The sequence below is a fragment of the Hermetia illucens genome, chromosome 1 (genome assembly GCF_905115235.1).
Source record: "Hermetia illucens chromosome 1, iHerIll2.2.curated.20191125, whole genome shotgun sequence".
Lineage (NCBI taxonomy): Eukaryota > Metazoa > Arthropoda > Insecta > Diptera > Stratiomyidae > Hermetia > Hermetia illucens.
Window position 1 is genome coordinate 163,366,551 of NC_051849.1, and position 17,014 is coordinate 163,383,564.

The following is a 17,014-nucleotide window of genomic DNA, read 5'->3' on the forward strand; positions in this document are numbered from 1 at the left end:
TTTCTTCAAAATAAATATTGTTTTTATTTTTACTGCATTATATCTTAGCCTATGTATTCTTATTCTTATGGCAGAGTATGAAGCAGTCGTTCTCATGATAATCCGTTAGTATCGTAAAGATATGGATCTATTTAAACGGTTCCAGGGGCTGGATGAACGTTGATTGAGGCTGCAGAGTGAGCATGGCCAGCCAATGGAGCAACATGTACAGCACCACGAGTTTTAGCAACATAGCTTCCTTCATGACCCCAGGCACCACTTACGGCTGGAACGACGGCTGCGTGAGCAGTAACAACAGCTGGTGCAGCCCATGCACCATGATCAGCCCAGGCTCCATTTCCACCCCAGGCACTGCGATCACCCCACACTCCTTCATGCCATTGACCATCATTCAAAGCACCATGACCGGCCCAACTGCCATGATCCCATGATCCCAATGCTCGTCCGTCCCAAGTTCCATCAACACCCCATGCTGGAGCATAAGCAGAATGTCCCCATGGTCCCCAGGCCACGGTAGATGCTTCAATTCCTAAGGCGAGAGCCAAAACAGCGATGGTTACTGCGAACTGAAAAGTAGAAGGACTTGTATATATATGTATATATTTTTAAGGGTTGAAAGTTGGTTAAATAGTGAAAGGGCATAATTGAAACTAATGATGGTGGAACGCTTCCAAATTTGAAAGTTAACCGACAAAAGGCTGAAACTTTGAAATTTTGGTGAAGTAACAAACTGGAAGTTAATTGAAACTCACTTTCATGTTGGTTGTTTGATTATTGAATAAGATTTGCTAACTTTGGCTCAGATTTCCGTCGCTTTTATAGTACCTACAAAATATGTAGAATATTCGCACCACCTTCGCAAATTTTAATTTGACAATATATATTTACCATATAAAAAGTTTATATAAAAAATCAAGCCTAGAATCGAGACTAACAGCTTTTCCATGGTGAAAGCGATTTTCCTTGCGAAATGCTTAAGGCAGTGAAGAGTTAGTAAGACCAGTTCATGGTAAACGTGCAGATTACATTCTTTAAAAGCAAATGTTGAAAAAACAGCAAAAATTGCACGGCAAGACTTCGTAATATAAATCTAAACATGTATACAGGAAATGATTTTTGGTCACTTGGCAGTGACCTGTTCAGTCAAAGTAATGCGGAATTTTAACAGTAAAAACTAAAACAAGTTTACGCAGCAAAGATAGTAGCAAAGATAAAACCTGATATCTTAGATTATGGTTCTAAGGAAGTAGAGTAAAAAATATGTTAGAAGTGTATTATCAAATCGGGTGACTATGAATTCAGAGGTTTTTCTAAAACACAAGATTCAATTTTGTAGATTTGTAACAACAATTGTAATTTAATCCAAAGGAACCTTTTCTTAATATGACTCTGGAAGTATATTAGTGTAACTTTTGGTATTTCGTCTGATAATGTGTTCTATTACATAGCATAAAATTTGAAACAAAAATAAAATAAATTAAAGGAAGTTTTATTGGCGAGTATGCCTAGAATGGATAACTTTTTGAAATTAGGGAGACCAACGGCTTTTCTGTAAGCAAAGTTAAACATGAAGTATCCCCTTTATCACGGATACCAGCTATATTTTTGGGAGCCTGTCTCAAAAATTGTTACTTCAAGTAAAGGAATACAAAATATGGGGTTTGCTTGCACCAAACACTGATTTTACATACATAAATTCCATTTCAAATGATATTTGAAAAAAAAAACTGTTTTATTTCCAACTAATCTCGATTAGCAGCATAATTTCCGAGGAAAGTGTTAGCTTTGTTATTGTTTGGAATGAGGTGGAGTGCGTGATCTGAAAAGAGTCAATTACGGCAAAGACTCATTTTTCGAATCTACCTAAACGAAAAATCTGAAAAAAAAATAGGAAAGTTCATGTACATGATATTTATGTCTAAAAATGCTCTCCGTTACCATACCTGCTCAAATAAAGTTAGTAATAGTACCTTATATTGTTAAATTTTGAAAATTTACTGCAAACCCCCTTAAGTTTATCCTAGATCCGTAAAATTGCAGTTAGGGTTTGGCATGAAGCAGCATACTGGAAAATATTGTGTAAATCATATTATTATTATTAAGAAAGTTATAGTAAGTCAAAGTTGTCTTTTCCGCGTCAAAAAAAAAAAAACAATAATAACTGCCACAAATAAAAAAGCAAAACTGAAAATGCCATGAAATGAAAAGAACCAAAAGTAAGAAGAAGGAAATAAATTCAAGGATTATACTCCAGGATAGGCTGACACGAAATATAGCTTCTTCCACCTATCTCTCTTTGAGAGTGAGCTGCCTCTCTTCGAGGGTGATACATGGCTTTCCAGGAGCCAAGTCTCTCATCTACCAAGACCGCTAATGAGTGGTGATATCCACACCTTGCACGAAGTGACCGTATTATTAAAAAAACGCTACGGGTCTAGACTGGGGAGTCGAAAAACACCTCAAGGTACTATGCGTACCATGTCCATTGGATAGTTTGCAGTCGGGGCTGACTGACTATTCAAACGGAGCTTCACTAATACCTGGTCGCCTCAGTGAGTAAGTTTGACCTTATCGTACTACGAGGGGCTATGAAACTGCGGATCTCCTGACTCCTATACTCGTGGGAATCAAATGAGAACACGGATAAATACAAAAACAAATATAACCAAAGAAGCGCAGGAAGGGAGACAGAAGATCTCATGGACCTCTTAATTGCTAGGAACGAGGATCTCCATACGCAATTAAGAAGAGTCTTCAGAAGTAAGGTGGAGAGCAAGGGTCGACTTCTCACGATCGGGGTGGTTGACCGATCCCTGGAACTGATCAAACCTCGGAGTTGCGATATCTACTATACATTTGGCAACATACCTGGGTACGAGCACAGGGAAAAGTCGAGGGAAGACACTTCGGGAGAGACATCTGATGGAAAACTCACCGAGATCTCGGAAAGAATCCTGGAGGCCATAGAGGCGGAAAAGACTTGATCAATCAGGAAAATAGACCTGCTGCCCAGTGAAGAGCAGAGCTGGACGACGTAGACAAAAATTTTGTAGGGTTTAGGGTGGGCAGCAGGAAAGCGCGATGTCGGAGGAGGAGGTTGATACTCCGACAGTGGAGAAGATGTCCAAACAATAATGAATCCAATGACCAGCATTAAGATAGCTCAGAAAAATCTCCATGATGTGAAAGCTGCATCTGCGGTAATTGCAAGGGGGGGGGAGAACATTAGAATAGGGCTGACTTAGGAGCCCTGGGTGTAATTTAGGACTCTTTTTGCGAAAAACGAAGAGTTGTATCATTCTTAAACATAATTCAAAATATGTATTTTTTTCAGAGTTCCTGACCGGAGATCTTGTGAAATCCACACCCGAGAGGTAGTCGTGGCAAGGGGCTACCTCTCAGGAGACGACATCCATATCCCACCGGAACTAGTCACTAGACTAGTGCGGTATTGTGAGAGGAGGGCGCTACCACTTCTCCTTGGCTGCAATGCCAACGCCCATCACGAAGTCTGAGGAAGCAGCGATACCAATTGAATGTACCATTTCGAATTTATTCTTAGCAATAAATTGTTGATAAAATAATATAGGGAACACTTCAACGTTAGTGACCAGGACTAGACAAGAGGTACTAGAATACATAATATAGAATAATAGGATTCGACCTTGAAGCCAACTTCAAAAGAAAAAGAATAATAAGGAGTTTCAGGAAAATGAATTATTCCTATGGAACACACTTGAGCAACAGCACTTTCAAAGGGCGGTGATGTTAGGACCGAAATGGAAACAGTGGCGGGAAACCTCAACAAAGTCGTCATTAACAAATATGAGGTCTGCTGTTCGGCTAAGACAGTTAACTCATCAAGGCATGTACCCTGTTGGAATAGGAACATAACTAGAATGAAAACAGAGGTTCGGAAAGTCTTCAACCGAGCAAAACAAACCGGAGCCTGACCGAGATAGAAACATTCACTGATTCCGTATAGGAACTTAATCAGGGAAGTAAAACGGAACAGCTTCAGGGAATTCTGTGAAAGGATCGAATAAGCCATAGAAGCAACCAGGCTATACAAAGCTATAGTTAAAGACGGGGGAATATCTTCTGTCTGTTTGAAGAAGGAAGATGGGACATTTACCGAGAATGAAGAGAATGGAGTAAATTTACTTCTCAGAACTCATTTCCCGGGGTCCTACCCTACGGCAGAAGACGACGAAATTCTGCCTGACACCCCAACAACGAACAAAAATGGAAGAAAGGAGAACTGGAAATTAGCAAAAGAGTTTGGTCCAGTCCAGCATTAAGTTGATGCAGACTTCGGACCCCATCATTCTCAAAAAAAGAGGTATGTTAGGAAGGTAGGGTAAAATAGAGAGGAAGAGTGAACTTTTAAACCACTAAAATCACCTGAAGTAAATTGCATCTTCACAGCACTACTCCGGATAGCCCTACAAGTGATCATAGAGCCTCTTCTAACGGTGGTAAGGGGCAACATAACCTTGGGATATACCTATATCAAGGGCATGGAGACAGGCAAAAGTGGTCTTTATTCCGAAAGCAGATAAAAGGGATCCTTTTTACCCTAAATCTTTCAGACCAACTTGTTTAATATCGTTTGTACTCAAAACTCTAATGCGTAATCCTTTACATCAGTATCAGCGCGCTCGCCGGGCATGAATACTTTTCAAGATTATCTACAGGGCGGGGTATCATCACCGCTTATATGGGGTATGGTTGTTGTTGAACTCCTGGACGAGCTAACAAATATTGGAATGCAGCCTGGACTTGTATTGTTTCGCTGGCGACATTGTTAATGTAATGTACTCGTAATGTGAGCAGAAAAAACTGAACTCAGCACACAAACTAGGGAGTTACATAAACTCCAAAGACTGGCTTGCGTTTCTTAGTTGGGCAATGAGGACACACCCATCCCTGGAGGTCCTTCTGGGATTAAATGTTCTCCATCTGCAAGTACAGATACAGGCAAGGAGGGCAATCTTCATGATGGCCGGGAGTATCAGCGTGGCGGGTAGTTGCCTAAATCAAAGGAAGATTGATATTCCTTCTAGGTGGTACTCCGAATTATTGATAATTGATTGATATTGATAACACACAACAGAGGGAGCGGGTGGCGGAGTCATTGGTCCAAGGAAAATTTACTTGGAGCCAACGGGTAAGCACACTAGCACATTCCAAGCGAAAATATATCCCATAGACAGATGTGTGTCCTTTAATCTCCAAAGAAACTACAGGGGCAAAACATTGCTATTCTTACTGATAGCCAAGCGGCGAACAAGGCACTAGGTCTAACTAGGTGAACTAAACTGCCATGGGAATACCTCGAGAGAGTGAATACGATCGGCTTGCGCAATGAGGTCTGGATACTCTGGGTTCCAGGCCATTTTGGGATGGAAAGCAATGATTCAGTAGACGAACTAGCTAAGAAGGGAGTAGGGAATCGGAAACGGGTTCATGGCTATGATATTAAAAAAAAAGAAAAGAAATGGTTGAGTGTACTATACCAGGCGGACTTACTAAAAATGGAGCAGTTTAGGGTGCTTATTAGGGGATACGAACCCAAGCGCACAAAGGACTGTTTAACCTTGACCAAGAAGAATCTCCGAATCATGGTGGGAATTCTCACCGGTCACTGTCAACTAAATTATCACCTAGGGAAGTTAGGTACATCAACGGATACTGCCTGCAGGTTTTGCGCGGGTTGTGATGAAATCTCTATACACGTTCTAGAACAGTAGGTCAAGGTACCTGAGAGAATACTTAATACCAGATGCAAAGTTGAAATATTTGAAAGTAGAGAATATTCTAAAATTCCTAATGGTTGTAGGCTTGTTTGACATACTATAGTTAATAGGTACATTATAACCACTAAAAGGAGCGCAACCATTTCACAGGTTCATCTGGGAATAAATAATTAAATTAATTAAAATTAAATTTCTGTACACTTGTGCGCTAGGAAGCACACGAATCTTACTGGTGTATCGTGGGCTTGCCATTGGATATTTACCAACTCAGTTGTCATAGAATACCTGAATCAAATCAGCACAACAATCAAAGGCGGGCGTAATGGAAGCATGCTGTTACGGAATCTAAATGAAATGGTCTAGTTTTTTTGGTTCAATTGACCAAATCCATGATTGTTTAAATTCAAGAAATTGTTGACGGGGCGAACCAACACCCGACTCATGTGGTTAAATATTTTCTTACAGCGCTAGATATGTAAGTTTTAGTTTTGATGTTTTTTAGAAAAAATGGAAAACCTTCAAGTACCTAATATACAGTAAGGCAAAAAAAGTCATAACCATTTACGAAAATAAATACATCAATGTTCTTTATTTCACAATGCATTGTTTCTTAATCTAAGATTTGTATTTGTAATGGCAGGATTTGTAGCAGTTGTTACGTTCCCATGAGTATCATATTCATGATTGTTGACTTAGACTGTTCCTGGAGCTGGGTGAACGTTGATGGAAGCAGCAGAATTGGCATGACCAGCCAATGGAGCAACATGAACAGCACCGCGAGTTTTGGCTACATAACTTCCTTCATGTCCCCACGCACCATGAACGGCTGGGACAACAGCAGCAGCAGCTGGAGCAACCCAGGCACCAGGACCACCCCACGCACCATGTCCACCCCAGGCACCGTGATCTCCCCATGCACCTTCATGCCATTGACCATCATCCCAAGGGCCGTGACCAGACCAATCACCATGATCCCATGATGAACTCAATGCACGTCCGTCCCAGGTTCCGCTGACACCATGACCCCATGGACCCCACGCAACTACAGATGCTTCAGTTCCTAAGGCAACAGCCAACAAGACTACGGCTACAGCGAACTGGAAAATTAGAAAAATTATAAAATAATATAAGGAAATGTGCATTGCAAATTTCAACTCACTTTCATGTTGATAGTTTGGTTGGTAAACTATATTTGATAATCTGAGCTACGATTTCCAACGCTTTTATACTATCTACAAAACGAGCAGCAACTCCACCCTTGCAGCTTTGACTACATATTTTGTGGAAAACATCATGTTCTTTACAATTATTGCGTAGTTGATAGTATATCCGCGCAGAAGTAAAAGTTAACTTCCTTGCGGTCAGATCATGATATCTTGAGAATAACTAGTTCTTGAGATACTTCAATACTTCTAATTTGTGTTGTTCAAAGGGTAGGAGAACAACAAAAACAATATTCAAAGATAGATATGTGTCTTGATTTTTCAAAGCCAACCTGAAAATCGTAAATATCTTAGTTACGGGTCCATTATCTGAGAACTATTCCGCCACAGAGCAATAGAAGTCCAAATGGCTTGACGTAAAAATCAGACCACGCTGCAAACAATAATTTCAGTGTTCAGTCCACACCTGGCTCCATGAGGTGGTAGACTACCTGTGCAAGCATAGCGGAGTTCGAGTACTTTTGAGTGGCTTTGTATCGTTTTCATTTCAAGAGGCTTCTGGCCCATTGACTGATACCTTGAAACTCCATATGCAGACATTTGATATAATTGGATAGATATTGACTGTGATGTTTCAGCTGCAGCTCCAAATGCTGGGCAGTTTCAATTAATAATGTTTCAAGTACCTCATTAAACATTTACTATCAAAAGACTTCAGGGTAATCAATACATCATAGAACAGTATTGCTCAGCGTTGTTGAAAATTTGTTAGTATTGTAAGGAGTGGTTAAGTACTCATAGCGTTAAAAATAAACCTAGTTTACTTCGTGAATAATGAAGTAATTTAGAAACGGTAGGTAATGGGCCGAAGTTTGGCTGGCAGCAGACCAATATAAATTTTAGTAGATGCCTTGTTAGTCCCGCCATTCCTCTATGCTCTTTCTACTTATTTAATTTTCTCGCCATCAACCAAATATGCAAATGCAAACTAATTAACTGCTTGATTAATCATAAAATCGCGGGTAATAATTACCGAGCCTGCATTCGATAATAACATGTCAAGTGCAAATTATTGTAAGTCATTCCACTTAAGCCGTTTATTCTGTAGCCATTTAATGTTTTCATATTTCCGTTCAATCTAAATGCATTCAAACTAATCAGATGGCATAAAACAGTCATCCAGGAATGAAAATTATGATTCACAAGATTTTATCGTACGGTGCGGAAAATGGAAATTGTATCAGAGGTGTGGTCAGGTTCACACGATTCTCATAAAGCTCGTTCATTGTATTACCTTGCTGGTCATTAGAACTTCTAATGGTCATAACATTCCATAAATTTCTCGGAAATGTGCATTTAAATAGGTGGGAAAAGATTTTACTGGAAAGTGTACTGGAGGCATTTTCTCTCAAGGACGCGTTGGGACCATAAATTTCCAGAGGACAATTTTTTCAGCGGTATTGTAACTTCAGGTAAGTACAGTAAGACTGCTTTGCAACCTAGCAGGTGACGATTCTCGTAGAAAATGATTATTATTATTATATGCCTTCTATCTAAGCCTGTTATACCATGGATCTAACCATTGAAATAATTGGGGCGATATATTAGCCATTTTGGCGCTAAGGAACCTTCTGACCAGCTGTCTTCCAATTCTGTTGATTCGATGTTTGTATCAATATATCAGTATACACATCTGCGCTCCCTTTTTTATCCGCACAGTTAAGGGAAATATTTCTATTTGCAGTTTCGGCTACGACAGAGGCAACCTACAGATGTAGCCTTACCTCTTCCTTGAGACCATCTTAACAGGAAGTGGTGTCATTCACTTCCTTAGATGGATCCACAAACGAGTTATGGAGTTATTTAAAGAAGAAATGTTGATGTCAGAGGTTTCAGGGCTAACCTGCTGAATCTGTGAATATCTGCCGCGTCCGTAACGCATGATTTCGAAGCAGCTGGCGATTGTGCAATCGGTGACGTTGCGGGCAATGTCTGGGACGATTGCACTAATTGAGATGCCCAAGAGATTGATTTCGATACCTTCCGTCTCGAAGTATCTGGTTGCTGAATCGATAAACTCGGTCCATCGGATCCGCATTTGTCTCTAAGGATTCGCATATCTGCGAACCCAATATCGAACTAGGTAACGTTAGTGTTGACAAAAGTAGCGAACTTTCAATATCATTGGCAAGATACGCAGCTTCAGCCTCTCAATGGATACGTTCGTGCTTTTGCCGTTCAAATCGATGGTGTAGATTGATGACGATAAATGATCGATGATGGGTTGTGGAGCCGTGTACAGTTATGTATGCGACTTTTTTGCAGAGTCAACTCTAACGAACATGTGAGAACAAAAACAAAAATCCTTACGAATGAACGTCGCCCTTTACGAACTATGTACTCTTTTTGTTGGGCGGAGCTCCTTTATATTCATTCTAATGTAGGAAAATGTGAGAATCGTCTTCACCCTAATTAACGTCGGCGAACTACTCTTCCGCTAATCGCAATGTCGCAACGGGGAAATATGGAGGTCCTCCTTGAGACTGCAACGTAGCTCCAAAAGGACAAGGGGCAAAATATAGACACAATTAGTGTTGTCCTCGTGGCACATAATTGTCGACTTCAGGTGTGATACCAGCGTTCAATGGCACTACTCGAAGCTGGATGGTTCGCTTGCATCCGTGCAGTTGAATAAAGCTGACTCGAACTGGAAGCATTGATCAGCAGTGATGACCAACGGTGATTCCTGGCGCGACAACTAATTCGCATGGAATGCGCGAGCGACTGTCTTAGTTACTTGATCAGAGATCGGGATAGCGTCTGCTCAACGAAAGAATCGGCCCAGGATGGTCAGACAATGTATGAACCCCCGGTACAATAGAAGCGGTCCGATAAAGTCCAAATGAACGTGTTGGAAACTTTGATTGATCGCTGGCAGCTAATATATGTACGAAGCCACAATCATACATCTTACATCTTCTTACGTTGAGTTTCGGGGGGCGGGGTCTTCATCATGCAAAAGGAAGGTATAAAATCCTGTTCCACCGAACATAGTCGTGTTAGGTATCAATTGAAAGATACCGATTAGTCCTTGTCGGAACCAGTCTGAGTTTCGACAATTGATGGAAAAGCGGAGACTGCGGGAGTCGAAGTACTCAATCTGCAGTTAATATCGCATTAGTTGCTTTTAATTGCTTCCAGTGATCGGTCATCCATCTCGATAGTGAGCAATTTTCCTTTGCTTCCTAATTCGCTTTTGAACAGTCTTGTGGAGACCCTCATTTTGGGCAATCAAAGGATTAGATGCTTCACAGTCTCGGTTATTCGGCCGTGCCTTTCATTGAGCAGTTTACCAGTATCGGATTTGATTTAAATAATTTGCCGCCGAACACAAGTTTCCCTTTCCGTTCCTTACACATTTGCGCAGCGACAAGGTTTTTGATTGTCTCTTGTTCTTTACAAGTGAGCGTTTCTGCCGGAAACTAAGCGAAATATCTTTGACCACCTTTGCATATGAGTAACTAGCGTGGAATCAGTCTTCACCCCTAAGCTGAGGTTTCCTCTTTATTGGGTTCGGGTTTGGGCCTCTTGGAAACATTCTCTTCGCTTGATAAATGATTTTCCTTGGTTCTGCTGTTAACGGCGCAGGTCAATTTTGAACATTCTTGATGACTTTTTCTGCTTCAGATCTTCCTTCAGACAGGCTGGATACTATTTAACTTTTGCGGGACTGGGCATTCTTTTCTTTCTGATATGTTTTTCCTAGTCTTCGCCTGCCGATAAGGACATGGTCTTCGCGGTAGGCTATTGTTAACTGTCTGTCTGCCCAACTAGGCCCTTATCATGGTTATCAATGTTGCGGAGGTGTCCTCCACCTGATGCCCTAGTTTCCATGTGGTACGCGGCCCCGCTTGTTTGTTGTTTCCATTCTTGTTGGTTACATCACGCATTTGAATCCCACGAGTATGGGTGTCAAGAGATCCATCATGTTATAGCTCCTAACAGCATGGTAAGGTCTGGTGTACGGATTGAGTTCACTAGGTATGAATGAGGCTCCGTTTGAATATGACAGTAAACTATCCAATGGATACGGCTTAGATAACTCCTTTGACTGTGGGCGGTACTTTTCAGCTCCCCGGTCTAGAGTTTAGCGTCCTAGTAACACTAGGATCACCTCGTAAAGGGTGTGGTAACAGCAGTGGTTAACACTCGCCACTTATAATGATATCATAAAATCGTCAGACAGCTGTAACTTACAGCATAAAAGACTCACATTCTCCTTGGCTACTTAGTACACCCCAGTTTTAGAGATTCTGAACTTTGTTAATCTGTTTGGACATGGTTGGTTGTCTTTTTTTATGTAATATTTTTCAGTTTTCCGCCTAAAAGAGTACGCTCACTCGGAACTACACGGTAGTTTTGCTAACGCCCACTGGCAACGACACGACACTGCAGAATATTGCCTAGTGTTTTTGCAAGGTATATATATTGAAAACACTATTCTTAACTAATGTCTGGCGTCTGGCAATATCTTCGGCTGCCTTAGACAGCATTCAAACAAATGTCTGCATCTGCCTGAGACATCAGACAAACATCTAATATCTGTCTGATGAGTGAGGCAGACCCAGACATTTGTGTGAAACATAAACAGACTGCCTGGGCTCCCCCGACTGAGGCAAAAATTCGTCTGACACCTAAATTTGTCTGCCTGGTGTCTGAGCCACACTGAGACAGTTGTCTGACTGATGTCTGTCTGATGTACAAGATAGCCATCAGACAAATGCAAACAAAATTTTGTCCGAAAGAGACATTTGTTTCCCTAATGCCTGACGCTGACTCAGACATTTGTCTGGCAAATGTCTGTTTGACGTGTAAGACAGACACAGACATTTGCCTGCCACCAGGGCAGATGTTTGTTTGACACAGAGGTTTTTCTGAAAGGAAACAGCCATTTATATGAGGCAGACATTTGTTTGACACGAACTTAGATATTTGCCTGTATGATGTCTAAAATAACCACAGACATTTGTCTGTTTGTTGTCTGAGGCAGCCGGAGACATTTACCTACGCCAGACATAAGTTATTAATAGTGTTTTCAATATGTGTGAATTGCAAATGCATTAGGCAATACCTGTCGTGTCGTGTCGATCCCAGGGGTCGTTTGCCAATCTGTCGTATCATGTCGCGTGGTTCCTCGCGGGTGTTAGCAAAACTGTCGTGTCGTGTCGTACTTGTGGGCGCGATTTTCAAGAGTATAGGTTTGTGGTTTCCCATTTTTAATTCAAGAAACGGGGGACGGGGGAGGGAATTCTCCAATTTTAAGGGAACTCCCCAATTTGCGGCAAACTAAAAGCTATCAGGAAAGTGAAATGTATGTACATATTTCAAATTGTGAATAGAATTTTCAGTACATGTATAACTGAAAAGTCGGGAAAACCAAAACGAAGAATAAATCAACTAGAAAATTGCGTCCAAAATTTCTAGTTAATTGCATGGAAAATTCAAAACTGGTGAAAAGACGCATATGCAAATCTAAGCTTTGTTAATAACAAGTTTGGTCTACACCGCCAAAATCGAGGAGGAAAAAACCTAATTTTCAATTGTTGTGTTCTGTAATTACTCAAACTGGTTTACAATAATTTTAGGCTAATTGTTTGATATTTGATCTAATCTATGTTTACTTTTACTTTTATGCTGTTGAACATGATTGGTTGTATCTGCATATGAAAATTATATGTTTAATATCACAACATGGATAATCTTACAATCGCCATCGGTAAGATTAGTATAAAAGCTCGTTGCAATCAATTCGGGGTATCAAATCTAGTTGAGAATTCAAACTAACAACATGAAAGTAAGTTTTCAATTCGTATGCTGGAATTATGGTTGATTTAATGCTTTTATTTTCTTTGTTTTGTTTAGTTCGCCGTTGTCGTAGTCTTGTTGGCTGTTGCCCTTGGAATCGAAGCTTCAGGGCTTGCATGGGGTGCGCATTATGCTCCAGCCCTCTCATACACTGCCGTTAGTGGACCAGCTGCCCATGGTGCATGGGGACATGGAGCCTGGGCTGGTCCAGCTGCTTGGGGACATGGTGCATGGGCTGGTCCAGCTGCCTGGGGTGCTCATGGTGCATGGGCTGCTCCCGCTGCTGTAGATGTTTCTCATGGAGCCTATGGTCATGGAGCCTGGGGACATGGAGCTTGGGGTCATGGTGCCTGGTCTGCACCAGCTGTTGCCGTTCATGCTCCAGCCGCTGTCCATGCTCCTGCCGCTGTTGCTGTCCACGCCCCAACCGCCGTTGCTGCTCATGCCGCTATTGCCCCAGCTGCCCACGCTTGGGGTCATGAAGGAAGCTATGTAGCCCAAACTCGTGGTGCTACACATGTTGCTCCATTGGCTGGACATGCTCACTCGGCTGCTGCTATCAACGTTCACCCAGCCCCCGGAACTGTTTAAACAAATTTTATTTTAATTTTTTACGGAAGTTATTGGACATTGATACTCGTTTTGTGAACATCGCTTTTACTGATGCATTGTAAATAAAATACTCATTTTATTTATTGTATATTCGAGATGTTTTTTATACTTTTACGTGGAAAATTTAACGTTAGGATGACGTAAATATACATCTACCTAGCTTCTCTATGTTGTTTAGGAGGGTGTCAAACAAAATGACTTTTAACTATACAAGGTGGTATGAGCCGAACCCCGCCATGCTATTAACATAGTATAGAATAAGCCCAGGTAAAGGAGGAGGCAACGTACTTTGTACTATCCTCAGTAAAACAAAAATAAATTTCTGAGACCAGGGAACGAGATAAATGAAGTATAGCTGGAGTTATTCCACTACGCTAAATCCTAGCTGTTCTCTCTTGGTGGCAGGTCCTGCGACAGCCGACCAAGAAAATGCATACAATGGCGTTACAGACATGATGATCGGATTGAGTCCCAAGCCTCGGAGAAATTCTACAGCGTCTACCTCAGTCGACGCGGCAGGACGGGCCCCGGGTTCTGTTGAGAAACGGGGAAGGACACGATCTACAAAGTGGCCTCTGCAACCCTCGGGGTCACCAAGCCAGGTAAGCGGTACATCAACCGATATACTTGACTTTGGAATGACCATGTTGAAATGGAGGTCCGCGAAAAGAAACGCCTCTATCACAAGTTTCTCGACGGTAAAATACCGGCCAATTGGCAAATTTATAAGAATGCCAACCGCGAAGCAAAGAAAGCCATCGCTGTCACCCAAGCGAACCATTACAAAAATCTTTACGATAACTTGACACTCGGGATGGCGAGAGAGACTTATCAAAAGCCGAAACGAACGTACAAAGGATATCGAACACTTCTGTTGCATTAATGACAAGAACGGTACTTTGCTTACCAACCGGCGAGCCACGACGGATAGATGGCGAGAATATTTCGAGCAAATTTCAACTGAAGCATTTGTTCACCCTCCACTTCCAGAATCATTGCCGACGTTTGGACCAGTTCCACCTGAAAACGAATGAAATTGGGGAAAGCCACAAGACCTGACGACATCGTATTCGAGCTCCGGAAATCGCTGGGATATCCAACATTGTGGATTATTTAGTAAGGTAGAACACCATCTGATTTGCAAGAACGTACCACAGTTCCAATATGGAAAAAGAAAGATAGTCCAACAGAATGTTCAAATTACCGTCCGATCCAGTTACTTTCCCATACCATGAAGATTTTTTAACGCATTCTTGACAACCGTATTCGCGAAATCGTTGAAATAACCGTGAATCAAACCGGATTTGTCAAGCACTGTGGAACTACTCACCCAATATACGCTGCGCGGTTACTCATGGAGAAACACCGTGAGAAACACCGTTCTCTTTACATTGCATTTCTGGATCTGGAGAAAGCATTTGTCCATGTGCCACACGAACCCACCTGGTATGCTCTACGACAATACTTAGTGCCAGAAGAACTCGTGCGCTGGATTCAATTGCTCTACCACGATCCGAAAAGTAAAGCTCGAAGTATGGCGGATATATCAAAACCGATTCGTGTCTCTATTGGTGTTCATCAAGGAAGCGCCTTCTCACCACTCCTCTTTGTGCTTATTACTTACATCGTCACACGGGATATCCAACGTCCAGTGCCCTATATATACAGCGCCTTATAGCGAACAACTTCTCCAAAAATGGGATGATTGTCTCTTGCAAAGACGGTCTCAGGTTGAATGTAAATAAAACTGAATTTTTGACGACCGATCCCCATGAAACAGGCACAATCACGGTCAGCGGCAGTGATTTGCCCAGAACTGAGCGATTTAAACATCTTGGGTCAATACTATCAGCCAATGGAGAACTCCGTTATGAAATTGCTTCATACATTAACGCAATCTGGATGAAGTTGGTGTTCTACAACTGGTGTTCTTTGTGATCGACGTACCAACGATCGTCTCAAATCTAAAATCCTGTCGCACTTTATGGTTCTGAGTGTTGACCGACTATAAAAAAGCAATGAACGGCATCTTGCGGTAATGGAGACGGAGATGTTGCGTAGGACAAGTGGGTTGGCACGTTTTGATCACATCTGAAATGAGGATATCTGCGATCTATATGGGATTCCACTGGTCGCGGAAAAACTGCGAGAGAGTCTTCGATGGTATGATCACGTAATTCGCGCCAACGAGAACTCACTTGACAAGATTGGTCTGAACATCAGAGTGTATAATAAGTGACCAAAAGACCGGCCGAAACAATAGTGGCTTGATTCGTTGAATGTGGATTTAAAACCCTCGCGATTGTATCTAGATCAGGCAACCACCAAATGACAAAATCGATCACGGCGCGCTTGTGAGCGGGACAAAGGCTGAAGAAAAAGAAGAAGAAGGTGGTATGAGCCGTAGGGAGAGCTATTCTCAGTAGTAAGTAGTAAGATATACTAACACCTATATATGTACCAGCAGCACGGTTATGAGAAGGAAACATCTGGCCCCTGAAGAGAATCGGGTTTTGAATATAACTCTTATCTGGGGTTATTCTTATGTTATGCAATACTTGGAGAAGTGGAAGACACATCCTCATAATCAAAAACATCATGATTACAGTGGAATCCTACGTTACAAGAGATCCAGGTGGAGCGAAACATGTTTATGCTCCTAAGCCATTCAAGGTAAGTAGCATTCTTGAGGTCCCCCGGCTATTAAGAGCCATCGGATCTGCTCTGGTGTGATACTGTAATTAGAGGGAACATCACGATGGTAGTTCGAAAAGTTGCTACACGTTTAGTGGATGATATCAATAACATATTTTCCAATGGACCATGGGCACGACGATATTTGAAGTTAAGAAACTCCCTATTAGTGAATCAAGAAACTAATATTTTGGGGAAGTGGGATTGCGATCAAATTTCATTTTTTTATATGACAATTTTTTCGAATCCGGGGGGGGGGGGGAATTAAACTCCCATATATAATCAGAGATGGATTGCAATTTCTGGACAACGGTGGCGCTCCAATAGCAGGTATGCTGTAAATAGTTCCCGATGAGGGACAGGATAATTGCATAATGGTTCATGATAATGTCTAGTGTAAATAAGGATGCGGGTGTAGGAAAGTGGAGTCAGCGGCTATCATAGCGTTAAGGTACACAAATTTGCATTGCCAGTACAGTGTCTTTGGAGGCATGCATGTATGAATATTGTAATGAGAACCGTCAATTCTGGAGAAAAGGAAAGTCATTCAATTGAAGCGTAGGAAATGGGATTATCGTAGCGTAGGAAATGGGAAGATTCGTTTCGGCTGATCAGAGGGAATGTCGGTTCATTAATAAAGAGAGTAATTGACGAAAAAATCCTTCTCAAAAGAAGGGAATGGAGAGAAGACTTTTCAAAAGAGTAACAAGTGACCGATGCCAAGAAATTCCAACTGCAAACAACCGCAGCTGCCTAAGAGTCGGACAAGCATATAACTAACTCATTGCTTGCTCTTTGGTTAGATTGCATGAAGAAGCTATAAAAACCTTATAGTAACTTTACTTGTGGTATCAGTTGATATGTGAAGCAGTGCATAGGTCATCTATCCAAAATGGTCACTGGGTACATACTCGACGCTGA

At 41.6% G+C, this 17,014-nt stretch overlaps 3 protein-coding genes across 3 annotated transcripts; 1 reads left to right on the forward strand and 2 right to left on the reverse strand.

The window, feature by feature from the left end:
• Positions 1-849, reverse strand: LOC119648182 (adult cuticle protein 1-like). The gene is made up of 2 exons (XM_038049808.1): positions 753-849; positions 1-566 (listed from the first exon to the last, which is right to left on the reverse strand). Exons 1-2 carry the CDS (start codon positions 756-758, stop codon positions 132-134), a joined length of 441 nt encoding a protein of 146 aa, XP_037905736.1. The 5' UTR covers positions 759-849; the 3' UTR covers positions 1-131.
• Positions 850-6,329: 5,480 nt separating this feature from the next.
• LOC119648251 (adult cuticle protein 1-like) lies at positions 6,330-7,077 on the reverse strand. Its single transcript, XM_038049934.1, has 2 exons — positions 6,919-7,077; positions 6,330-6,856 (listed from the first exon to the last, which is right to left on the reverse strand). Exons 1-2 carry the CDS (start codon positions 6,922-6,924, stop codon positions 6,452-6,454), a joined length of 411 nt encoding a protein of 136 aa, XP_037905862.1. The 5' UTR covers positions 6,925-7,077; the 3' UTR covers positions 6,330-6,451.
• Positions 7,078-12,703: 5,626 nt separating this feature from the next.
• Positions 12,704-13,487, forward strand: LOC119648000 (adult cuticle protein 1-like). Its single transcript, XM_038049425.1, has 2 exons — positions 12,704-12,776; positions 12,845-13,487. Exons 1-2 carry the CDS (start codon positions 12,771-12,773, stop codon positions 13,376-13,378), a joined length of 540 nt encoding a protein of 179 aa, XP_037905353.1. The 5' UTR covers positions 12,704-12,770; the 3' UTR covers positions 13,379-13,487.
• Positions 13,488-17,014: the final 3,527 nt, after the last annotated feature.